Source organism: Miniopterus natalensis, chromosome 8 (assembly GCF_054644295.1).
Source record: "Miniopterus natalensis isolate mMinNat1 chromosome 8, mMinNat1.hap1, whole genome shotgun sequence".
Lineage (NCBI taxonomy): Eukaryota > Metazoa > Chordata > Mammalia > Chiroptera > Miniopteridae > Miniopterus > Miniopterus natalensis.
In genome coordinates this window covers 3,356,859-3,382,475 of record NC_142088.1, presented here as the reverse complement: position 1 = coordinate 3,382,475, position 25,617 = coordinate 3,356,859, and the positions used below count along the sequence as shown (strand labels likewise).

The 25,617-nt window shown below is 37.8% G+C and overlaps 1 protein-coding gene across 8 annotated transcripts in view; it reads right to left on the bottom strand.

The window, feature by feature from the left end:
- Positions 1 to 25,617, bottom strand: part of USP40 (ubiquitin specific peptidase 40) — a 59,643-nt gene that overhangs the window by 28,703 nt on the left and 5,323 nt on the right. For 6 of the 8 annotated variants that reach the window (XR_001602564.2, XM_087819502.1, XM_016204641.2 and 3 more), the window contains 12 exons: positions 23,301 to 23,465; positions 21,461 to 21,607; positions 18,966 to 19,109; positions 16,824 to 16,952; positions 14,791 to 14,886; positions 13,030 to 13,137; positions 9,148 to 9,448; positions 6,486 to 6,567; positions 4,970 to 5,141; positions 2,943 to 3,027; positions 1,622 to 1,692; positions 636 to 952 (listed from right to left, as the gene is read on the bottom strand). Coding sequence is in view for 7 of the 8 variants with exons in the window: in XM_087819502.1 (XP_087675628.1) it covers positions 636 to 952; positions 1,622 to 1,692; positions 2,943 to 3,027; positions 4,970 to 5,141; positions 6,486 to 6,567; positions 9,148 to 9,448; positions 13,030 to 13,137; positions 14,791 to 14,886; positions 16,824 to 16,952; positions 18,966 to 19,109; positions 21,461 to 21,607; positions 23,301 to 23,465 (1,817 nt within the window). In the remaining variant the exon portion in view is untranslated. Of the gene's footprint in view, positions 1 to 635; positions 953 to 1,621; positions 1,693 to 2,942; positions 3,028 to 4,969; positions 5,142 to 6,485; positions 6,568 to 9,147; positions 9,449 to 13,029; positions 13,138 to 14,790; positions 14,887 to 16,823; positions 16,953 to 18,965; positions 19,110 to 21,460; positions 21,608 to 23,300; positions 23,466 to 24,790; positions 24,831 to 25,617 lie in introns of those variants that run through there. The other 2 variants (XM_087819505.1, XM_087819506.1) reach the window with 2 other exon arrangements.

Genomic DNA, 25,617 nt, shown 5'->3' with positions numbered 1-25,617 from the left:
TCTAAGTATACACGCAGCACAGATGAGGCAGGGGGGTTACACTGCACAACACAATGACCACAGAAACTAACCCCCCACACTGTCAAGACATGGATAGCAGAAATGTAGAGAGGCAGAACCTCTAGGTTCCGAATGTGACAAAAGGAATTAAGGGCATAATTCCCCATGTAACTGCCCTATGTGGGCCAATGGGAGGATCTCAAGAGTCATAAAAGGGACTGTGATGGAAAACCGAGCTGCCTTATGGGATTCTTGTGACAAACTAGTCAGACAAAGTTAGCTAGGATCTTGACATGATCCTCATGAAAAATTTCAGGAACAAACGTCGTGAGACTACGTCTTCAGTTTTATGAGCACTAACCAGAATTACTTAGATAGACTCTGCTTTATAGCCAACTAATCTAGACTATATCTATACCTATATTACTTAACATATTTACAGAAAAAAATCGTATTTCAGTATAATTTTTCTCCAACTTGCCTAACCTAGAGCATTCCTACTTACAAAATACAGAACACAATATCCAGAAGTAAAAAGAAACATTTAACTCTTATTATCAAAATAAAGCTTTAGAGTTCTAAGAGATAGTACTCTAATTTAAATAACTTAAAAAATTCTCTTTTTAGTGAGATACCTGTTATCATCACTCCTGGCATCCTGAATCAAAATCGAGCTCCCGCTCTGGAGGCCGTGTTCTCTGAAGGTCTTCTTCAAGTCTCCCTGGGGAATGGCAGTCCAGCTCTGTCCACCTGCAGAGTCAGTACTGCTGATGAAGATGGCACCTCCTGGGACTGCTAGGGCTGTGAGCACAGTGCCCACCTCCGCATTAGCTGGGAAGACATGTGGAGACTCCACCAGCTGCTGGCACTCTTCACTGCTTGTTGCCAAATGGAGGACATTTAGGAGTAAAGGTTCACAGTCACCACCAGTGGGAATCTGGATTCCGCCAACCTACAACAATATCAAGACAGCCATTAGTACAGCTTACATTTGTCCAGATTAAGTCAACATAGTAATGCAGCAAAAGATTGCTCTCGCAGAATAATTCTCTTTTTCTTTCCAAGTGAAATAAAGTTTTCACAAATGTCTTTTAAGAATCAGAAAAACAACTTTAGATTTTTCTTCTGAAACTTCCTCTTAGCTACCTGTTATTTTTTAGGAGAGAAATCTGGAATGGGGACAAATGTATGAGTCCTCAGTGGTGGTAATGAGGCCTGGGAAATACGTTAGATGGACCAGGGACAGGTGTCTGAGTGGCTGAGCTGCTCCTCGCCCCTTTCTTGACTTAGAAAGTTCACTCTGCTCCTACACATCACCTCCATCCCTGACTCTCCGGAGTTCCCACAGGGAATATGCACAGACCCCTACAGCATGTATATTAGTGCATTTCCACCGTGAGCCTGAACCTCTGTACCGAGCCTCTGACACAGCTGGGCACAGTGGAGTGCTCAATATATATCCCTTTAACACACAACTACTACTGGCTGGACCTAAAGTTTATTAAGCATTTCAATAGTTTTCTAATCTCTAATAAGCCTTCACATATGCTGAATGAAATCTCATTACAATGACTTAAAAAAACCCAAAACTACCATGAGTACTTCTTCGGTGCTGTTTTACCTCCACTCCATCCCACACAAAGATGTCTTCCTCATCAGCAACTCCAATTTCCCACAGTGCCAGGTCATCTCCTAGGACAAGAGACCATCAGTGAGACCACTCATCAACTTAACGAAAGAGTCGAGACACTTAAGTATCTTTTTGAAAAATCATTCCCATTAAGAAAAGTTAAGGAGCCCAGACGGGAGTGGCTCAGCGGTTGAGCGTTGACCTAGGATCCAGGCGATCGGGGTTCGATTCCCGGTCAGGGCACATGCCCAGGTTGTGGGCTCAATCAATGACTCTCTCATCACTGATGTTTCTATCTCTCTCTCCCTCTCCTTTCCTCTCTCTGAAATCAATAAAGATATATTTAAAAAAAAAAGTTAAGGAGGCAGTAATTATGTTTATTATTTCTATCTTTACTCCTCCCATCATGCCCTTCAGTTTTCTCCTTCACTATGGAAGCATTTCCCCATGTTGCCACACAGGCTTTGTGAGCATGACAGCAGGAAAAGAGTTTAATAAGTTTAATATACAGTCAACTGTGCTTAACCTTGGGAACGGGAGTAAGGCGGAGGCATCAAATGGTCCCAGTGCCACCACTAATTAGCTGTCATGTCCTTGTGTATGCGAGTCTCTACGCTTCAGTTTTCTCATGTATGAAATTGGGATAAAGGAATTTTGTGGCAGTCAAATGAGGTAATTTACATAAAAACACTTAGCTCAGTATTTGGCACAGTGAAGTCCAAAACAACTGTTACACTGTGACTGCTACTACTACTGTTCTATTGTTATTTAAAGGAAGTAAATACTTTTAAACTCTCAAGGTACATGTCTTTTTGCTACAAAATGTGAAGCTAAGAGTTGGGTTAAAAAATCAAGCTACAGAGCCCTGCTGGGTGGCTCAGCTGGCTGGAGCATCATCCTATACACCAAAAGGTTGCAGGTTTGATTCCTGGTCAGGGCACATACATAGGTTTTGGGTCAGATCCCTGTTGGGGCCCATACAGGAGGCAACCAATTGATGTTTCTCTCTCTCAAACCAATAAAAACATATTCTTGGATGAGGATTAGAAATTTTTTTTAAAAACGCAAAGCCTTTTTAAAAATTAATTTGGCACAGGGGCAGCCTTAATTTCAGAAAATATATGTTAGCAATGTTTCCATGTTAGCAAAATTTCATGTTACATAAATTGGACACATTATAAATTGGATAAATTACATAGTTAAAAATGTAGTAGGTGGAGGAAAGACTGGCCAAGAGTAGAAAATCACGGATGAGCCCCACAAAAAATATATGTACATAAAACGAGCTGCTGTGTCTTAACATTTATCTTACCATCAAGTGTCTGATAGACGTGAAGTCCTGCTGGTACAAACTTGGCAACACTAAGAACCATGTCTCCTTCCCAAAATTCTAACAGCTACAGAATGTTTATAAAAGAAAAGAAAACAAGGAAAAATAACATATATCACATTTCCAGGTTAAATAAGACGAGCAATGTGCCCATTTAATATGTGGAGGATACGGAGAGCAAACACACAGCACTCCCACCCCACCCAACAGGGAGAGGGAGGGAGGAAGGCATCACTCATGGTTAGAGTAGTTAAAGATGGAAAATCTCGTCCACTAGTGAAGGGGAAATCTTGGCACACACAAAGAGCACGACCATCTAAACAGTTCTATGTAATTTGCAGGAAGACCACTTTTATCAGAGGCAAACTGACCAGCATGCCAGCTCAGGAATCAGTCCAAAATGGCAAAATGACTTAATTAGTGCTGCTCAGGAAAAAGTGGCACTGGCTCTAATACCTGAAAAGAACTCTTCCCACTGTAAATTTAAACAGTGGAATAGATTACCAGGGTTTTGTTTTCTAAGTTTGTAGATCCAAGACTCTGGGACTGTGGTAACCTTGCCAAAATAACATCTCCCATAAAGGTGAGTCCTATTTAGTTTCTCTCCACAATACCACAGACAGTTCTCTTAAAAAGAAATGTTGTATTTACAAGCAATGAATTAACTATGTCAATCTCACCACCTCTTGCCAGTGGCTGGCTTCAAGATAACAGAGACGTGCACATAAAGGTCTTTTTCATTCGTCACCTAATGTCACCTTAGACAGGGTCAGATCCCCAATTCCACCTAATCAACACTGCCAGGACTGGCTCAGAAATGAACTTTTAATGCAAAAGTTCAGAAATATTAGACAATTTTAGACATCCTGGTGCTGATGCAATATTTAAATATCATTTAAATCAACTAAAATTAAAAAAGAAACTGGAGGGGTGGGGGCGGGGTGGAAGGGGTCAACGGGGAGAAAAGGGAACATCTGTAATATTCTGAACAAAAATAAATAAATAAATAAATAAATAAATTAAATAAATAAAGAAAGAAAGAAAGAAAGAAAGAAAGAAAGAAAGAAAGAAAGAAAGAAAGAAAAGAAAGAAAGAAAGAAAGAAAGAAACTGGCCTGCTTTTCTTTATATGAGAGGAAAATCAAAAGAAAGCTAATAATTTTGGTAACTGATTCAGTTTTCCAGAAAATTCAATTATTTCTGAGGGGAAAAAAAAAAAAGTTTATATTTTCTATTTCCTTTTTGCTTGGTCAGGAAGTAGTGTGGGGGGAAGACGAGTGATTAAAAGGAAAGAGTAGGAAGACCAGAACTGGAGTCCTAGTTCCCACCACTGACTAGATTAGTCTGACCGTGGGCCATCACAATTAAACTACCCCTTTCGTCTCTAAGATGGGGTAGTTAGCTTCTCCCCATGAGGTTAAAGAACCAAATGACATAATTAATATGAAAGCACTGGGAGTAAAATAAAGAGCACTGCTGTCCTTATTGTCATTAAAACACAACTGGGTAAATTATTTGCAAACAACTGCCGACGATGTTTGTTTTTCTGTAAACCAGCAAGTATTTTCCTTCACTTGGCAAGCTTGTTAATAAATGCTACTCTGTACTGAAAGGTAGACCTTAGCTGCTTTTATTTGTTTAGTAGTTCTTGGTTTTAGACAACATCTTATCTTTATTTCTTCATTACCTTCAAAAACACTTCTCTATATTTATTTTTTTAAAAAGAAACAACCTTGTATTCTTTCTCTCCCCAAAATAAAGTAAATCAGGTTGCTTCTCACCCTGGAAAGCTCCTGCAGGACTGTCCTGCCTGTGCGGAGAAGCCTCTCTCTAAGAGGTACCAGTGAGGGGAACACTAGGGCCATCCCTCTATGGAACTGGCAGATGGAGGGTTTTCCTAAGCAGTTTTGAAAAATAAATAGCTGTATCTTAAAGAGGACTTCTGAAAAGAAGAATCTAGCTGGACATGGACCATAATGTCTAAATTAAGAGGAGGTGTGGCTAAATTACCTGAAATATTGATTGTCGAAGATCGCCTAAAGTTTTTCTTTTATCAAAGGTTAAGTCCCACACGCTTTCTGTCTGAGAGACTGCAGGCTGCAGGGCCCCATTGAAGAAGCGGTAATGAGGGCCCAGGTGGAGATGCAACTCAAAAGTATTATTTGTAGAATCACACTCCGCCCTTTAAAGAGGCATAAAAAATACATAAATGCTAAGTTTTTATAACAAACATGGTTTCATCTCTAACCAAAAATATTTGATTTACAATGTAAGTTCTCCATTCCACCTAATTATAATTAACATCATTTTCTTCCATGCTCCAAAACAACTCATTTCAGTTTCTCAATAAATAGCAAAAGTTCAGCTCTGCCACTGTGAATCCCAAGGAAAACACTGTGCAATGTGTCCCTCTGAACACTGACACCCGAACTCTTCAATCCTGAGATTAGTTGTGAACTGTGTGAAGTGTCAGATTTACAAATGGCTACTTCATCCTGGCTTCCACTAATACCACAGTCCCAATAAAACATCTGAGCTCGATCTCGTGATCTTCCTGCATGTGTACCCCCCAGGCTCACTGTCCTCAGCAGCAGCCGTGAAGCATGGTGCCAAGCACTCTACTCCAGGCAATAGGCCAGTGGAGAGTGGGTGAGGCTATCGCCTCCACCCAGGTCCTTCTGACAGTCTATTAATGTTGTTAAAGAGAGCTTTAGCTTTTCTGATGGCCACATGACTAAACCTCTTAGGTTTTTGGGGTTTTGTTTTTTAATACCAACTGCTAGGCCATACCACTCAGGCAGGTGATTTTTCATGCTTAAGCTATTTTACTCTTTTAAGTTTTTGTATTTTTAGTGTCTTGATTTTCGTAGAGGTTTCCTTTCATCTTGGCATGCCATTCAATCTACCTGCCATTTTCCCCAGCTTCAAGTCAATGATAAAAATGTTGAACACAACCAGCTACTTGGGTCCAGGAAAAGACCATGGGACTTCCATGCCCCACCAACTACGTCAGAGAGCAAATGAAGAACCAGTTCTTCAGGGTCCCGGGTTAGACCTCAAAAGAGAATGCTGAGATCAAGTTCTCACAACCATCCCTTTAATAATCCATTACAGGCTTTGCCCTAGAGTGACAGTAAGCCCCATAGTTTGTAGACTCGTTTCCTCCCTCTGCCCACCTATGGTCACTACATGCCACTTCTCCACAACTACCTAAATATGAGGCGTGATTTTCAAAGCAGATTCTCTTCGTACCAAGGGAATAACTTGGCAGGCAGGAAACAGATTCCTCTAGTCTTCTCAGGCTTCAATTCCTACTTAGCAATGGTCAGTAATGTCATTATTTCGTTCACTCTCATAGACAAGGATAATTTCAAAGTAAAAGACAGTCTTGCTATAAAAATTCAGCTGCTAAACAGATGCTGGCATTAACTAGCTGTCTTTTTTCCTTTTTAATTTTCATTACTGAACACTTTAGACCTAAATTAGATTCATTCTCCAGAAAAAACATTCAATCTCTAAAAGTTACCTTTTCGTCTGCAGTTCAATGTTGGCTGCATCCATTTCATTCAGCAAATGACGTGGAACCCTGTATCTCGGATTAGCTCGAGCTGTGAACAAAATTTTTCTTTAAGTTGTGCTGACTAAATGAGATCTGGCTGCTGAAAATGTAGTATGGAAAACTAGACAGGACTGTGCTGGGAGCTAGAAAAGCTCTATCTGTGTGAATACCATTTGCTCTGGATCTGTTTTCCATCCAAAAATGAAAACATGAGAACCAATGAGAGGTACAGTTCCATGAGCCAAGCTAGAAGAATTCCACTTCTTCAACTCTCTTCAAATATACTTTTTAAAAACACCACCAACTATTTTCTTCCTGCTAACTGTAATAATTTGTCACTGTAAAAATTCTGAAAGTCATTTTAAAAAATGTAACAGAAATTGATACTGATATCACCTATAATCCCACTCCCAAGAGGTACTGCTAAAGTTTGGTATATATACTTATGGTCTTTTTCTATACTACACAATGTGTCTTGTACACACAAGCACACACACACTTATTTAAAGCAATTAAATGTTACAAAATGGAATTGTGTTCGACAAATTTGGAACTTGCTTTTCCACTGCGTGCCTTGTTGAGTATTTTTCCAGCAGTCCAACCTTTCTCTGTTAGACATTTAGGTGATTTCCATTAGTCATTATTATACAAAATAATGGGAGTAACCACCATCTTTGAACATAGTTATACACAGCTCGACTTTCTAGGACAAACTTGTAGAAGTAGCATAATTTAAGGGTTTTACACACATACAACCAAACTGCTATATTACTTTATATGCCTAACAGCTATAGAGGAAGTACCAACTGTTGAGCACCAGATTCTTCGAAATATTTTACTTGGTAGGAAAAGAGTGTCATTACAATGCTCTTTTAATTCACATTCTTCATTTTGGGTTAGGTTGGAAAAAAATATTTTTGCAGTTAACTACTGGCTGTCCCTACTTCTTTTCTCTGTATCGCTTATTTCTATCCTTTTTGCAATTTACTACCGAGGACAATGGAATATAGGAAAGAGCACTCGACAGAAACTTTGCTGTTTTCCACTAGCTTATCATTTGCCTCTTAATATTGTTTAAGGTTTATATTACTTTTCCTTAATGTTTCTCTTTCTTTGCTTTTAAGCTTAGAAAGGTCTTCTCTACCTTAAAATCAGAAAAACATTTATGTTTCTGCATTTCAAGGTTCCTTTATTGCATAAACATTGAAAGAACTATAATTTCATTCCATTGATTAGTATAATTTTAAGTAGTGATTAATACAATCATAACTTTGTAAGTATGTTTTTACTGAAAGCAAATTTTCCTTCAGTAGCCCCTCCCTTCAGTTTTCATCAATTTCTCTCTCTGTAAGGGGTGGGGAACGTTGGGCTTGCAGGCTGTATAAGGCCTGAGGAATCATTTGGTCTGGCCCTACCAAGGCCTCACCAAAGAGAAGCAGTTCCAACCATCACATTAGGGGTGTGTTAATTAAATGTTTGACCAAATAGAGCAGGCTAATTTTTAAATTGATAATTTTGTATGGCCCGTGAGTGATGTTATAAATATCCAAATGGCTCTCGGGAGAACAAAGGTTCCCCACCACTGCTCTACATAAATTTTAGAATTACTTTGTCAAGTTCATTCCTTCATCCCCCAACAAAGTCCATCAAAATTTTGGCTGGACCTTTATTCAATTCCTGAGCTAATGAGAAAACAGTCATTTAGTACACATTCCAATTATGTACATACTAAAGTTCAATTTAGTGAAAAAGACAATACTCCATATGAAGACAGTCTTTTTCTGTTAATATATATTTTTATAACTGTGAATTCTGCTCCACAATATATGTATCAGAACCATTACCATATCTTTTCCCCCTCAGAAAAATGCAAAGCCCTTTCTGGTTAATAGAATAGTTATGTAACTGTTTCGGATCCAGAAAGTTAATTTCCCTTGACTGATATGCACATTAACTGCTTTGCTCTTATTCTTTATAAAAATGATCACTGTTCTCATTCTTGGACGACAGCTCTCCTCACAGATGCGTCTCAATCTGTAGAGTCTCCTAGCTAGGACTTTCACATTGGAGCAGACCACGGGAAGTGATCAGGTGTTAGTGGCTCGTGTTAGTGGCTTCAATTAAAAATGTATCATTGTGGGTCTCAATGTTTAACCTCCTTGGTCTGAGCCCTCTTAGAAGGTTCAATAAAAAACACTTCAAAGATATTTCAGTTGCTCAGAGAACACATTACCTTGAGGAAAAGAAACAAGACAGGAAAATAAAGTGGATATATGAAAATGAGACCAAGGTCACTTACAACTCAAAGGCAACACTTGGCCACATGACAGAGCCACGCCTGAGGACAGGGCACCCACTCAGATCTGCCCACAGCATGCGATTCAAGAAAACCTAACTCTGAAAATCTGACTATGGCCTCTTTCTCCTGAGAGGAGAAAAGTGAAATACAAATATAGGATCTTAAAAAGTGACAGATTGTTGGATTCTTTTGGCATCATGTGTTTCTTACTGTTAGCTTCAAAATATTTTTTAAATGAGTAAACCTCCTTTTCAAAGGGTATCTATACAAATAGCATTTGTCTTTTAAAGTCATCAACTTAAAAAAATAGGAACATTTTTCTTTCTATACCTTCAGGGGGTCTCTGCAGCTGGGATTTCCGGTAAAACAACATGTAGGCGCTCTCTTTGCCCTGAAACTGCTGTTCAATAGCCTTCTCCTCAATGGGTTGGACTTTGGAGTCATTGATATCAAACCAGTGGGGACAGGAAGTTTCATCATTTAATCCTGGGGATTCTGAAGTAAGTGTCTCAAAAATTTGTTGACCCTTCCTTTGGAAACTGGACTCAGCTTGCAGAGGGCAGTTCTTCCGCAGACTGACCGTACTTTCATCTGAACTGAGCAGAAATATCTGAGAATGAAGCTGAAGGAACTAAACAGAAACAAAGAACAGATACTAGGTTAACAAAATTTTTTAAAAAAATCAGAAATGATTTTAAAAACCTTCATCTTTCTTTCTGTGATTAGATATTTTAACTTCACCTTTATTTTTGGACTGGCCAGCTAGGCCCTTTGGGCCATAATAAAACATCTAATAAAAATCAGCATTCTCTCTGTTAGTAACAGTCTAACAATTATATCAAGAAAGAAAGTTGTCATGCCACAATCTAAAACTATTTTAATTATACCTCAAAACTCACTTTACAAAGTACTTTACGGAAACAGGTTAGGAAGAACAAGCAGTTCTGAAGGGCTAAAGCAATCTCAGCAAGCACAGAACAGAACAGAGGCTCGCGCAGCGACCTCGGAGGAGGTAATCTCGAAACCAGAGACTCGGAACAGCTCTGCTGGGATAAGGGAGTAATTAAAAGCCTAAATTATTGTTTAACATGAACTAAATTGAACGTTTCTGTTCTGGAAGCTGACAAGCTAGCTCAGGAAATCAAAGCATAGAAAGGCTTAAGTCATATAACCCCAAAGACCATTTCTCAGGTCCTTCCAGCTGAAGAATGAGGGACAGCAACAATGTTCTCTCCCCACTGCCTGTCCCACCTCTCCCTCCCCACTCCTCTTCTCTCATTCCCTCATCTCTGTGCAGCCTTGTGGCTCCTCTTCTCTCAGCACAGTTACCTTCTATAGGAAATCGCTCGGCAGGTACAGATAACATTCACTGAGCTCATCAATCATTATGGAAAGGTGAACAGCCTCTCTTGGAAAGAAATAACCTGTGGTAATACCAACTCTCTAATCTGAAGTATTATTTTATCACAAACAGAAGGGCATAGGGCATATGACAAAAAGACAGTATTATTAACACGGTGTGTAGCAGATGGTAAAATAGTTTTGTAGGTAACTGGTACAATAAAATATCAACAATTTGAAACCTTCGAGTACTGAACTTTCTGAATAGCCAACTTTTACTTTGATCGTTGAGATTAACTCTTTTAAGCCTCAAACTTCAGTGCAGTCTGCTCCTAGTGGCAGAGAATTTTTACTGAACCCTCCCAATAAAAATGATAAACTCTAAACAAAATAACGAAAACAACTGTTTGCAGAGTAACCAGAAGCAGACACAAAGTGGGGAAACAGAACCCTTCAAAAAAGAGAGGCAAACTAGGTGAGTTCTACATTAATCCCCTGTTCAGTTTGCATCAGTGCGGAGTGAGGAGAGTTCAAGCAAAGTCTCAATAAATTCAAAAGAACTAAAATCACAGAGAGCATGTTCTCAAAGCACAGGGGAATTAATTAGAAATCAATTTATAGATGTAACAAAAAGATAACTAGACATCTCCGAAAATACTCATGGGTCAAGGAAAGAATCACAAGGAAATTACAAAATATTTTGAAATGATAAAGAAAACGTCAATTTTAGTTGCCACTAAATTAGTGATCAGAAGGAATTTATAGCTTTAAAAGTATGTGTTGAACCACAAAAACCCATTCTCCTCAAGGCTGAGCTGAGAGATGAAGCTGCTAGTGGAGCCTATTTTCCATAAGAACCTAATGCTTTGTTCCTCAAGGAAGGTGTACTCCCCAACACCTGAGACTTCAACTTACTTTGTGAATAAAACCCAGAAATGAAGATGGACTTCAGGCCACTGCACTTGCTGGACGCTTAGGGAGTCTGTACATTCATTTAGCCTTCTCAGTGTGCATACAGAGTATTATATACTGAGTAATAGGAGGGAGGTGACTAAGTAAGTCCCAGATACGTAGGCCCAGCTCACCAGGTCCTCACATACTATCTCCACTCACCCCGCTCATGCCACCTACTTCCTAAGCACTGATCAAGAATACAGACTTCACAAAAATTTATCAACAAACTTTAATGAAAACAAGAATTATTGTGGTAACTGCAGCAGTGACATTTATATCACGTTTTATTTTGAATATTCAATATTGGGTATTATATTGAGCAAGTCAATAAACAGTTTTCCACACACATAAAAAAGCAGATGTTAAAAGGTTTAAAAACAGGTGAGACACCAACCCAACAAGCCAGAAAAAAGATGATCGAGTTAAATCCCAGAGTTGGAAAGAAGTAATTAAAGAGCAGAAGTCAATGAAACAGAAAACAGATGAGCAGTAGGGAAAATCAGATGCAAAAGTTTGTTTTTAGGCAAGTTTAATATACTTGATAAGCTCCTAGCAAGACTGATGGAAAAAAGTGAGAAAATACAAATTATTAATATCAGGAATAAAAAAGAGAAAATAACTTCAAGTCCTACAGACACTAAAAAAGGCCAACATGGGACAGTTTGAACAATTTTATGCCAATAAAATTGACACCATAGATAAAAGGGCAAATTCCTTTAAAAATATAATTTTCCCAAATAATGAGAGGATAGAAAACCTAAACAACTACAATCAAGGAAATTAAAAATATAATTTAAAAACCATACTACAAAGAAGTCCCAGGTCTAAATAGCTTCCAAATAGTTAAGGAATAATAACTAATCTTAGATAAATTCTTTTCAAGAACATAAAAAAGGGAATATTTCCCAACGTGTTTTATAAGTCCTGCATAACCCTCATACTAAAATCTAACAAACGTTACAAGAAAAGAAAATTAAAGATGGGTATTTCTCATAAACATAGACACAAAGTCCTCACCATGAGCCAAATGAATGAAGCAACACATGAAAACATATTACGACCAAGTGATTTAACCCAGAAATGTAAGACCTGATTAACATTAAAAAGATCAGTCAACAGAATTCACCATATTAACAGAATAAAAGAGTAAAACCTTGTGATCATATCGACATATATAAAACAAACAGCATTTGGTAAAAATCCAACCCCCAGATGAAACTATCAATCAAGTATGAATGACAGCTAACTTCCTCAAGCTTATAAAGACTATTTACATATTTTTTAAAACCTGCACAGCTAATATCCTTAAAAATAAAATACTGAAACACTGATCCAATTGTTTTAAATAAAAATCTTAAAACCTTCTATTCAGGGTCATTAAACTACATTCGTCAACTGTATCTAATTAAAAGATGCACTTAAACACCTACTGAAGTGCATAAGCTCTTTGCTCCTGTAAGAAACGGCTCCAAAATGCTTACTAAGTGTTCTGTTGCTCTGCTTGTTTTCAGTTGAGTTATCTCTTATTTCTGGCAGCATCAGTTTTTGCACCTGATCTTACAGCCTAGGAAACCAGATCACCAAGCTTACTAGAACTGTGTGTAAAAAAAAGATCAAGTGGAATTGGGGTGCATACCTCAAGACATTTCTATAAGTAAAATGGTTAGTTTTAGGGTATGAAATTTGTGACATTTTTTTTGCTGTTGTGATTAAAAGCCCTCCCCTCTTCTTTTGCTTCTTGATTCTATGATAAATTACTTAAATACTTAATAAGTAACTTAACTGAATTCTAACCATTAAGCAAAAATATTGATTTTATTTTCACCTAACTTAAATTTCCTTCTGCAAAGGCATTCACACTGCCAAGACCATAGTAAGATTTCCTGGGAAAGGGCGTTCTCTAAGAACACGTGTTACCTTGCGCAGTGGTCCACACTGTTTCCTGAACTTCTTGTTCCAAGATACTCCTATCTTTTTCAAAAGTTTCTGGCCCAGCTGATCAACAGGAATTAGATTACTGTCCTCCTTGTGAAAGAAACACAGTCATTTAAGAAAATCTGATGAGATATAAGGGCAACACTAATGAGTTCAAAGGGACAACAAGATTGTATCTAATTAAACATACCTCTAACAGCAAACATGTAAGTAAATTGATTAACCATAATTACTTCAAAATAAAATGATTTTTAAAAAGAACATTAAGCATCAGTTTAAAAAACCTGAATTTTGCCACTTTCCATGTGCCAAAGTTTGAATATTCAAAGAGCAACATCCGAAGAGTTTCCTGAGGTTTATTTAGTAAATTTCTGATACTATGTGGGATCTTTAGAAGAAATATTTAAGTGCAAAAAAAGGACTATTAACGTCTTTTCTGAATGTTTCAATGTATAAACAAGTTCTAACGGGGTAAGAAGTGAGTGTTACAGGATGTAATGTGCCTCCCCCCCCCCCCATACCCTTCTATATTGAATCCCTAACCCTCAAAATTTCAACTGTGATGAATTTTGGATAGGGATTTTAAAGAAGTTAAAATGAGACCATGAGGGTGGGTCCTCATGCAATCTGACTGGTGTCCCTAAGAGGAACTCTGGGCACACACACAGACACCAGAGATGCACATGCGCAGGAGAGGCCTATGGGACACAGTGAGGCAGCAAAATCTACAAGCCAAGGAGAGAGGCCTCAGGAGAAACCAAACCTGCCAACACCTTGATCTTGGACTCCTAGCCGTCTCCAGAATGGTGAGAAAATAAATTTCTATTGCTTTAAGCAACGGAGTCTGTGGTATTTTGTTATGACAACCCTAGTAGACTAAGACAGTGGCCATGGACCAATATAGTTAAAGAACTGAGCCTAGGTCCCAGTAAGGAATTATAAAAAACTGTTTAAGAATGAATGAAGAAATGAAAGGAGATCTACCATCATTATAACAGGGTACTAAGCAAATATTAAAAGTCATCTATGTGAGGTGTTACCAATAGGAGGCATGAAAAAGGGCACATGACTTCAGGTCCTACAAACATTAAAGGACAATACAGGAAACAGCAAATCCTAAAACAGCATGTAAAGTAAACCCCAAACCTGTCTAAAATGACAACAATAATTCCAAAGAGACCCATAACCCAATCCCAATATATGTGTATAGACACACAAAAACCAGAATGCAAAGAATGTATGTCTAAGTGTTAATGGCTGAGCATTTGGTTTTACAATTTTTTCAAATCCTCACCTGAGGATATTTTTTCCCTTGCTTTTCAAAGAGAGTGGGAGGGAGAGAAAGAGAAACACCAATCTGAGAGACTCCCATCAATTGGCTTCCTCCTGCACGCGCCCTGACCAGGGCAGGGGATGGAGCCTACAAATGAGGTACATGCCCTTGGTCAGAATCGAACTGGGGACCCTTCAGTCCACAGGCCAACGCTCTAACCACTGAGCAAAACTGGCCGGGGCTGGTTTTACACTTTTTATTTTCTTATCTATTTTCTAGTTTTCTTTTCTCTCTCAAGTTTTCTACCATGACTATGTATTTCTTTTAGAACCAGAAAGTTTCCAATAAAAAAAAAAGTTTAAAAATAGACATAATGTTGTTCCAAGGAAGAATATCAGATCTACCAAATCAATCTCATTTATCTGTATCTGATATATATATATATACACACACACACAAACACTCTCTACCTGTGATAAGATTGCTTTTAAAATCACCAGTGGATCATCAATCTTGCCTTCATTCTGAAGATCTTTCAACTTCACATCTGCTTTACATTTTTCTTCCTGGGAAAGAAAACAATAAAAAAGTTTCTATCACAAGGGAAACACTTTGTAAAGTATATGACTGTCTAACCACTATGCTGTACATCTGAAACTAATACAAAATAATATTGACTATAAACTAAAACTGAAAAAAATAAAATTTTTTTAAAATATGTAAAAAAAAATTTCTATCACCAATCCCTTAAAAACTAATTAACAAAATAGGAATGTTTATGCTATGGAGGCTTCAAGATCAAGAAATGACGATGGAAACAATGTGATTTGCATACGGCTTTGAATTCAAGTTTTGGCTGAATAATCCTAGACAAGCTATTTTCACCTCTCTGGCCTCACCTACCAATTAGGATTGAGAGATAAAGAAAGCTTCTAGCACAGTACACACAGAGAGTTTCAACATTTTCCCACTCAGCTCCAACAGAAGCCATATTACTACAGGTAGAGCAACTATTCATTAATTCTACATCCTAACATAATGGCTTGAATTTTACATTTTGACATTTTACTGTGTTTTAGTTACATTTAAAAAACTGGTGGAGAGTCTGGGGTTGATGGGTAATACATTGTAATTTTTCCCACTGGAAATAATTGGAACTAGATTCTCAGTTTGGGCTTTTCCTCAGAACATCTGCAAGTTCTTTTCTTGAGACCACTACAAAACTTTTTCATAAAATGTTAAAGAAGTTCTAAACAATGAAAAGATATATCGTTTTCATATGTAGGTTAAAACCTCCCCTAAGCGTGCGGGAGAATGCAGACAAGCCGATTCTAGGAGTGCTCACAGAAGCATAAAAAGCAGGGACCCACACGACACTCCTGCACAATAACAACACATAGGGAGGCCTGCTCTGCCATGTGTCACGATTGCTTTTAAAGGCTACAGAAATTTACAATGTGGTATTTGCCTAGGAACCGAAGAAAGAAAAATGGCACAGAAGGGTGCCCCAAAATGGATTCACACAAATAAACAATTGATATAACAGAAATGGCATTCTAGATTGCAGGGTAAAAAATAGATTGTTAATAAGTGGTAATGGGCAGTTGGGCACCCAAATGGGAAAAAAAAGATCTCACACCATTCAGAGATCATTCCAGGAAGAGTGAAGTTTTAAATGTAAATGAAAACCCAACTTTTAACTTGGGGCAGTAAACACGCAATACACAGATGATGTATTATAGAACTATACACATGAAACCTATATCATTTTATATAAATTAAAAAAATAAAAAACAAAAACAAAAAACCCCACAAACTTTTAGAAGACAACATAGGAGGAAAATCTTCATCGTCTTTGTTTGGTGCCAGGAAAGATAGAAGATAAGCTGAGGAACGATTACTGATTAAAGGATTTAAGCGGTACGCTAACTAAATTGTAATCCGTGATCCTGGACTAGATGCTAAAGTGGGGAAGAAAACGCTATAAAATATTTGGATCAGACAACTGGTGAAATCTGAATATAAACTATGTGTTAGATAAGAATATATCAATGCTGAAGTTCCTGATTTTGATCTCCGCTTATGTAAGGAAATGTCCTTGTTTTCACATGACAAGCACTGACATATTTAGGGATAAACTTAACTTCAAATGGCTCAGCACTAATAATACTCATGTTAACTGTGTGTGTGTGTGTGTGTGTGCGCGCACGCGGACGCATGCACAAACAGAGAGTGTATGCTTGCACAAGTGTGGCAAAATGTTAATTGGAGAATCTAGGTAAAGAGTATACAGGTGGTGCTTGTACTATGCTAGTTATGTTTCTGTGTGAAATTACTTGGAAATAAAAATTTAAAACTTCTATTGATACTAACTTTCAGCGCCTATAAAAGTATTCTACAGAGTGAATATATAATAAATGGCAAAAGATTATCCTCACCAAATAACAGGACTAGAAAAGGAAAACAATTTCAAAGACCCTTCTAAACTAATATCTGTGCTCACTTGAAATTGCCAGTTTCCCAAATGATCGATATCTTTAATGTACACATGATAGTGTCCTCCATAGCAACCGCCTTTGTGTATAATAACCGAGAAGAGGTCATACATGTATTCCAAGTCATCCAGCTCACTCTACAAGAGAAAAGAACATAAACATTGATGTAGTTTACACAAAGTGGTAAGATACATAACCAAAGGGAAAGAGAATTTTAACTACTGAAATCAATAAAAATTTCACTGTTTATTATTGTTTTTTAAGGGTAAATTAAGATAAATTTGAATAATTCATTTTAAATTTTAAAATTCTTCATTCTCAGGTAGATTATCTATCACTGACACAATACCAAACATGCTACACCAACCAAATTCTGTGTCTTGCTTAAATAGGAAAGCACATACCCAAACAAGATGCTCTTTTTATGCACTTTGGTTAGGATCGCGTGAGCCAATGTGATAACCAAGTGCCCATTGGTGAGCCTGTGAGTTTCGGCAAACCTATCTGTGTGTGACACCTATTTTGCTATTTTATAAATGTGGTCTGTAGCTGCTGTATTTTCCCTATATTCCAACTAGATTTGTCACATGTCTCAAAGTCAAAGCTGTATCTACTGTCACCGCTCCTGACACGTTGGTCCTCTGCATATAAGAGGAATTGAGCAATTATGAATACTAGCTGTTTTTGTTTAGAGGCAGTTTAGTGGAATGAAAAGGTTTATTTATTTATTAATTCTATGATCAAACTTTCCCATAATTAATGTGCTCTATAATATGACTGACCCAACAGATGAACACCTACACTGTGGATGCTACTTGAAAAGGGTGCCAATTATTTGAGAAACTTCCTTGCTTAAAAAATTATACTTTTAAGGTAAGCAGCATTTTTAAAAATGTCTGTTTAGGCAAAAGATAGAGAAAAACAAAGATGAGGAGTGATTTTTTTCATTACTACAGATATCAAAAAGAAATATCATCATGAATTTCTCAGATAAGTGCTCAATGTTTTACTTATTTCAGTGTTGTTATTTCAAAGTAAGTTAAAATCGTTTGACAAGCTGCTTTTTATAAAAGGACAGAAGTATTCCCATGTGAGGCGACAGATGTTAACTATACCTACTGTGGAAATCATTTCACAACACATGTAAATCGAGCCATCATGCGGGACACCTTAAACTTACAAAGTGATGTATGTCAATTATTTCTCAATAAAACTGGAGCAAAAAAAGAATTAACTCAATTATCCTGAAAAAGAAATTTTTTTCAGGCAGTAAATAGAGGGAGGGGCAAGTATATTGACTTACTCTGGAAAAACTATTCTGTGTGTGCCAATCACAAGCTCAGGGCCAAAACAAAATTACAACCTTTGAATGGTAATATAATAAAACAACATCCAAAAAGCTCAGTAATTAGGTTTGAAGTAGTGGAAGGCCCATCTAAATTTAAGAATATTAAAAAAATTAATTTCAAACATAGAAATTCAATAGCTAGCTAATACACGCTCTGGTTTTAATAAACCTATAAAGAATGATTTGTAATAAGAAATACACCAGTCTCATCACTGTGATCTTGGCATGTGTAGCAATTATATAGAAAATATTTTTAAATGGCTTATAAAGTAGATTGATTATGTAATACAGTCGTTTTCAAACTCTTTCTTGCCCATGTCTTAAATGTTACAAATTCCAGGCTAGTGAAGTTCCAATGACCTGCTCACTTTCTAGATGTGTAATTCATTACTGCATCTAAAGTAAGCTAAATCCAAACAGAAAGTGCCAATTAATGGTAATTTTTTCTAATGTGAGGTCATTTCTAATTTTGCTCTTAAATTTTCATTTCAAAGATTTTTGAAGAGAGTTTAATAAAAAGAACTGAGAACAAAGCCATCCTTTGGAAATTCAGAAGGACTGTAATAAACCAGGGTTCTGGGCTGGGAGTGATTTTACCCCCAGAAGACAAGGTCTGACAAGGTCTGAAGACGTTTTTGCCATTACTGGGGAGAATGCTGCTGCTGCCTCACATCCCACAATGCATGGGATAGCGAGTGCCACGGCTGAGATTCTGCAATAAGCCAACTGAACGCCAGGTCAATTAAGGATTTAATCTTGAGAGGGGGAAAAAAAAAGAATTTAAAAATAAAAGAGTTCAAACCTGTTCACAAAAAGGCTTGAGATTGATCCGGAGAGGGAATGTATAACAGCTAGTTTCCTTGTATCGTTCACACTTCACAAAATCAAAATTAAATCTTAACAATGAAACAGTAAGAAAGGGAGGCAGCTTACGTAATTTGGCCGACTGTTAAAAGAAAAATTTTTTAAGTTTTTAAAAAGCAGTTATATAAAAGAATACATGTTTCTTAACATATAAAAAAGCAAGTTACAACACAATTTTAAGAGCAATATGTCCTTAAATCACAAATTCATCATGATAGACTACAGCCCTTCATATAAACTCATCTATTTTATGGGACTAAAGGTGCCATCATTCATTATGCTTATGACTAAAATTTGTAACCCAATTTCATGTTTCCAGTGTTCATACCCTAAAATCAAAGCTATCTGAGGAGTGGGTTCCCCTTTCTATTTCTTTCCAGCCCGAGTCCTAGCCATTCACCTTCTCCCTTTTATTTATTGAAGAACTAGAGCTGGAGCTGGACCCTTGAAATTATATAAAAATCTAACATGTTTATGTATTTTTCTGAGAAGATCCATAGCTTTCATTAGACTTCCAAAAAAGCTCTAACTCCCCTTATGTTAAGATCTACTAACTCGGGTTATACAGTTAGTTACTATTCTTAAAAGCAGCTAAGAAGGTTTTTAAAAATTTCTTGTTTTAAAACAAAACACACAATTAAGCTGCTTTTTATTTAAAAGTCTTCAGCTTCTAGCTCTGGCCGGGTAGCTCAGTTGGTAGAGCGTCATCCCAATATGCCAAGGTTATGGTTCAGTCTCTAGTCAGGGCACATCAAGAGGCAACCAATGAATCCATAAATAAGTGGATGTTTTTCTTTCTCTCCCTTTTCCTCTCTCTCTCTCAAATCAATTAAAAATAAAAAAGTGATCAGCTTTTCCTGACTCCCTTGCACTAATGGCATGGGGGGGGGGGGCAAAAAATCCTTCACCATGTATAAAATTATCCAAAATCATAACTAACATTCCTAAAAATATATTTAAAACAACAATCCAAGTCAAGAGGATAATAAAAAAAAGTTAAATGGTAAAACAACAATTTAAACACATGGCAGATTTTCAAACAAGCTCAAAAAAATACATCTAAAAAAAACTACTCCACTACAATGTGGCTGAGACTGCTCAGAACAAGAAAATCTGCATTAATTTAGGTAGTACACCTAAACCTGAATTTAGAATGCAATAAATCTCATGAAACTAGAATACAATGTAATTTTAAAAGTATCAAAATCAAAACATCTTCACTGAAAAAGAATTAACCAATGACATAGAAGGTGCATAAAAGAACTGCTTTTGTTTAGCAAAAGGTTCTTGTTTTACTAATGTGCTAATCCTCTGAACTTTGTATTTATTTTGTTAGGTTGTAGTTGCAATGCCAAACTAAATAAGCAAAATATAAACTTCTCTATTTGGGTTTCCTAAAGGGGCAAAGGCTGGGTAAAAATATGGACTAAGCAATATAACATCTGCCCTGGTCTCAAATCCTATCGTGAAAGCTATAGGCATGGGGTTTATTGTTTTTAGTACATTTTCACCTATAATGGCTAGGATCCAAATCAATACTGTGTGTTATCTAAATGATTTCTCATTTTCTTTGTTAGAAAATTCAGTCACCGTCAGCTGTAGGGATAGTATTATCTCTTTATTATGAGAAAGTAACTGAAAGTAACTGCAAAGATATGTCTCTTGTGGTAGTTTTTTCAGTGAGTGCTCAACAACCACTCAGTGACTCGGGCTCAAGTTCATCACGTAGGAAGAGCCCACACCACCATCCACCAGCAGTGGAATAGAGATCACTGCAGATAACAATGACAGCAGGCAAGTTGATGTATATTGCAGAAAAAATCATTGCTTACATCTTGCCCTCCTTTCACCCTATATTTTGCTTTGCTGTACAGAAAGAAACCCAGAAGTACTGTCAAGCCCTTTAATTAGCAAGTTAAGTACTGCTTGCTCCAACTGCAGGAGGAAGAAAGGGCATATTAGATCCGCTGGGGTCAGGGAGGAGATGTATACATATACTGATACTGTAGATAACTGCGTATGCAGCAAGTAAAGAAAGCCATCTGTTTTCACAGTAGTAGACAAAGGAAGGGAAGCTCAACAAACTTCTTGGCTAGCAGAAATAAAAACATACGGCCTTCTTTATGATGGTAATTTGCAAAAAGCAGGGATGGTGGGAAGTTTATCGATAAAAGGTATATTTAACACTGAGGTACAAATACATTTTTCCTGGGGGAAAAAAGAAGTTGAGAGAACTACTGGATTGAAAACTTAAAAAATTCTTTACTACAAAAAATTAAAATACAGGTATGTACCACGTAAATGTCTTTTCAGTCCTTAGTATTACAGCTTCATGTAAAATCCAGACTATTTCAAACAAGCTGACTTCACGTGACAGACCCCCTGTTACAGTACTCAGTGGGCACCCTAAGGAAAAGCAGTGTCTGTCTTTACCTTTGCTGCTTTCACCAGCCTGTCACAGGTGCCACAGTGGTATAAGTTGTCACAGTCAAAAACTTCCTCTTCTACATACATGTTCCAGAGGGCATCTTCCAAACCTGATACATTTTTGACAGCTACTGTTAGATCTAAGAAGTCTTCCTGAAATACACATAAATATAATACCGAAAAAACAACTTCATAGAGGTTCACATACACATCACCAACTCATATACATATTGGTAATAATCAGATATATTTTTCCTAAAACATTGTACATACGAAGGTATAGATCTCCTCCTGATCAGATACCATGAAATTCATAACCAAATTATCTTTTCTAAAAAAACTATAACTGAGCTTAAAGTATATCAGGAACTAGTTTATGAGTTCACTGTAGATACAATAAAACCTATTTTATCAGGCACTAAAACAAACGACGACCACACATCTGAACTGAGCAGTGTGTACGTGCAGGGCTTACTCGTGCTGTCTGAGTCTCTAGACCAGGACAGCGAGAGCAGGGCTGAATGCTCCAATGAAACTCTGCTTCCTCATCTGCTTCCGCCAGGGCTGGTTTAAGACTACTGAGGAAGGCATAAGAGAAAAGTTATTCTGAGCCAGGACAAAAAGGTATTCTTATAAAAATTAAGAAGAGGGTATTTTGCAAAACGGGAGTCTATAAATTCTATTATAACTACATTTGAATTACAACATGTCTCTAGCAATAAATGCTTAAAATCTGACAAGTTTAAAGAATATTTAGTTTTAATAGCATTAAAAGGGTTATGAGGACTGTAAAATAACAGTACTAATCACTTCATGGTGGAAATCTAAAGTAATAAAAATAACATTTATATATATTTTATATGTATGTGAAAAGTTGATTTCTGTAATTTATCATGTGCCTTAACATACAAAATCGTTTGAAATTAGTTTGTGAATTATTATTATAGTTAAGTCATCATACAGTAATTCAAAGACATACAACATCTTAATATTTCCAAATCAGGCTGGTCAAACCTGTTAGCACAAGCAATAAGGGTCAGAAAGTATCTTTTATCCCCAATGCTCATAAAAAATAGAGAAAGAGAAAAAATATCTATCCCAAAAAAGCAATTCATGAAACATTTAGAAAGTAGCATTTAATTTTCACTCATACTATCAAGTGCAGAGCCTTCTGTAACTCCTGCCCCCAAAAGAGATCTGTGATAAAGGACAAGTGCTTGGGTGAGATTATTTGCGCTGAGGCCGGTCAAGCAAGTGGAGGTGATTCTATTTACATGAGCAAATTTCCAATTGGATTACATGGGGAACCCATGTCATAACAAAGGACTGAAGGTTACTCTGTTTAAACACGATTGGAATGGCTTTATGTAGTTTTACATATATAACACATATAATATTTAAACATAAGCACACATGTACAAAGGAACTTTCTCGAAGACATCAATAAACTAAATCCAATATTTAATTACAGATGTTTGTCAATTCTCTATTTTTATTACTTCCCTAAATAACTTGATAATTTTCCAGTCACCAAGCATAATGAAGTCACTTTCCCCGAGAGGCCACTGACTTCTACTTGTAAATATCCCAACTCCATTTTCTAACTGTCAGAGTACTGAATAAAACATCAAAGTTATGTTTTAGGACATTTGCTTCTTTTGGTTTATGGAGAAGTCTGGGTCATAAGCTTATGACTTAGGTGTAGCTAGAGTAAAAGAAAAAATCAGCAAAGTGCTGTCTAGTAACAAACACTTCAGCCCTCATGTGGTACCACAGGGTGTAGGTTGAACTGCATGCGTTATTCTTAACGATACGGTTTATTACTAAAACACTCCTGTGTATTCACCTGCTTGTCACTGACGGTCTTACACTCCTTACAGACAACCTGGTGAACAATGGTTCCATGATACAGACGGTGGACGAGGTCGTGGCCGGAGGTCCCGACTAAGGAGGCCTCCAGGGCGCTGAAGAGAACGCGGTTCAGCTCCTGCACGTCCTGCTGCCGCATTTCCTGTGACACAGGAAACGTAAATGTTATTCTGTGCTTCAGGTTTTTTAAATCAGATTTAAAAAGTGATATTAGTTAAAAAGCACAGGATATATCAAGAAATCCAAAGGTGAGCCTCAATCAAATGTAATGATGACTAGTCTAAACGAGCTGAGAACAGGCTAAGAGCTCACCATCTATTCTTATTTTTATACGAAACGAAAATATGGGCAGGTGGTGTTCAGTGTGTACACGTCACTCCACACACCTGAAATGCAGCAAGCACATTTGCTTGTGTGGAAACAGAGCACACCGCCACAGAAAGGAGTGCAGGAAGGACCGCAGCAGGCACGGAGCGTCTCTCTGAAAACTGGCCGTGGATGCACAGCGACCGCTCTCAGGCAGAGGGACTGGTGAACGGGCCGAGTTATCAACATTTGAAAAGTTTACTGCGTTGACATACAGACCACCTAAAACAACACTAGCACAGGGCTGCTGAGGAAGATTCCAGTGGAACTTGCTTTCATCTACTGAGTCACGATGCTGTGTGTTAATAGACTGAGCTACTCCTTCAGAACAATCCATAAACTGAGGCCAAGGGGAAAGGGGGAGGAGCAGCGCAGGAGCTGGAGGAGCAGCTGCCAGCTGCTCGGGAGACCCTGGAGAGCTAGGTCTCTAAGAAGCAGCGGGGAAGGAGCGGCTGGTGCTTTAAGGAGGGGCTGGTGCTTTAAGGAGGGGGGTGAGTGCTTATACTAAGAGCCCCTGAGAGCAGGAAGTGTCTCCTGAATTTGACACGTGGATGTCATGAGTGACTTTGACAAGAAAGGTAGAAGGGAGGTAGAGGAACAAGGGGAAGGTGCAGAAGTAGAGGCAGTGGAGGAAGACAGTTTTACAATTTCATGTGAAGAGAAGCTGACAAAGTGGATAAAAGCTGGAGCAAGATGTGGGAATCAGGATCTGTCCCCCCCTCCCTCCCTCCCCTTCCTGCCTTCCTTCCTTCACACACAAGACACAGAGGACATACATTTCTTCAGTATCACCGGCTCTGATGGGACAGAAAGTTTGTGGAAGTTTTCAAGCTCTGTTTCTGAACAATCCTAAGTTTGCCAAAAGTGTCTCAGAGACCCTGTCTGCCACTGCAGGTCCAGTCCTACAGGGTTTCCTGCAAGTTTTATTTAGAAATAAGGTTTTTATAGCTTTAAGAAGTATGATACCAACCAATGAGTGGAAGCTCATTATCCAAAAACAGGGAAATCCATCAACTGATAACTACATTAGACAAACAAACCTGTACATATCCATCCAAAAGAATATTACTTGGTAATAAAAAGGAATGAAGTGATACATACTACATGATTCTGTTTCTGTGGGAAGTGCAGAATAGGAAAGTCCACAGAGATGGAAGCAGACTGGTGGCTGCCAGGGGTTGAGGGGAAAGGGTTAGGAGTAGGCAAAGGCTCTAGAACTGATTGTAGTGATGGTTTTACAATTCTGTGAATATATTTTAAAAAACCACTGAATTGTGCCCTCTGAAAGAGTAAATCTTGTGTGACTTATATTTCACTAAAGCCGTTATTTTTAAAACAAACAAAGAAAAAGAAACTACCCCTAAGCACCTGCCTTATGCCAGAAATTTAACACTGCCCAGGGAATACATTATCACCCACGAACCTCAAAGCCCAGCCCCACCTCTCTGACCTCAATGTATCCTCTAGTGAAGGAGCGTTCCTGTTAGAGGAAGACCACAGTTCAGAGTTTACTGCTAAAGGCAATATAACATTATTCTGATCACTGCCTCTTTAAATTCTGTGACAGTCTCCCATACCTGTGTCTCTGCAAGGATACATCTAATCCATAAAAAATTGTGGACTTGGTTTTGTTTGATTTTATACAGCTAACAGCTTATTGACAATAAGCACCTTTACTTGCTGCTGACAAATGTTTTGTGTTTGATGGACACAAAGAGAAAAAGGAGAGAAAGTCTTACACTAGGACACAGGAAGACAATGAAGAGAGTCAGGGGAAAGGCAGGGCAGGGAAAATGAAAGGCTCTGCCAAGGATGGGTTCACCGTGCTGCTACAAGCAAGCGTTCAAATCAGAATAGCTAGGCTCAAGTACAAGAGCATGTCACAGAGGCGGAAGGGCTTTGCTCAGCAGCTTTTACACCCATTAAGC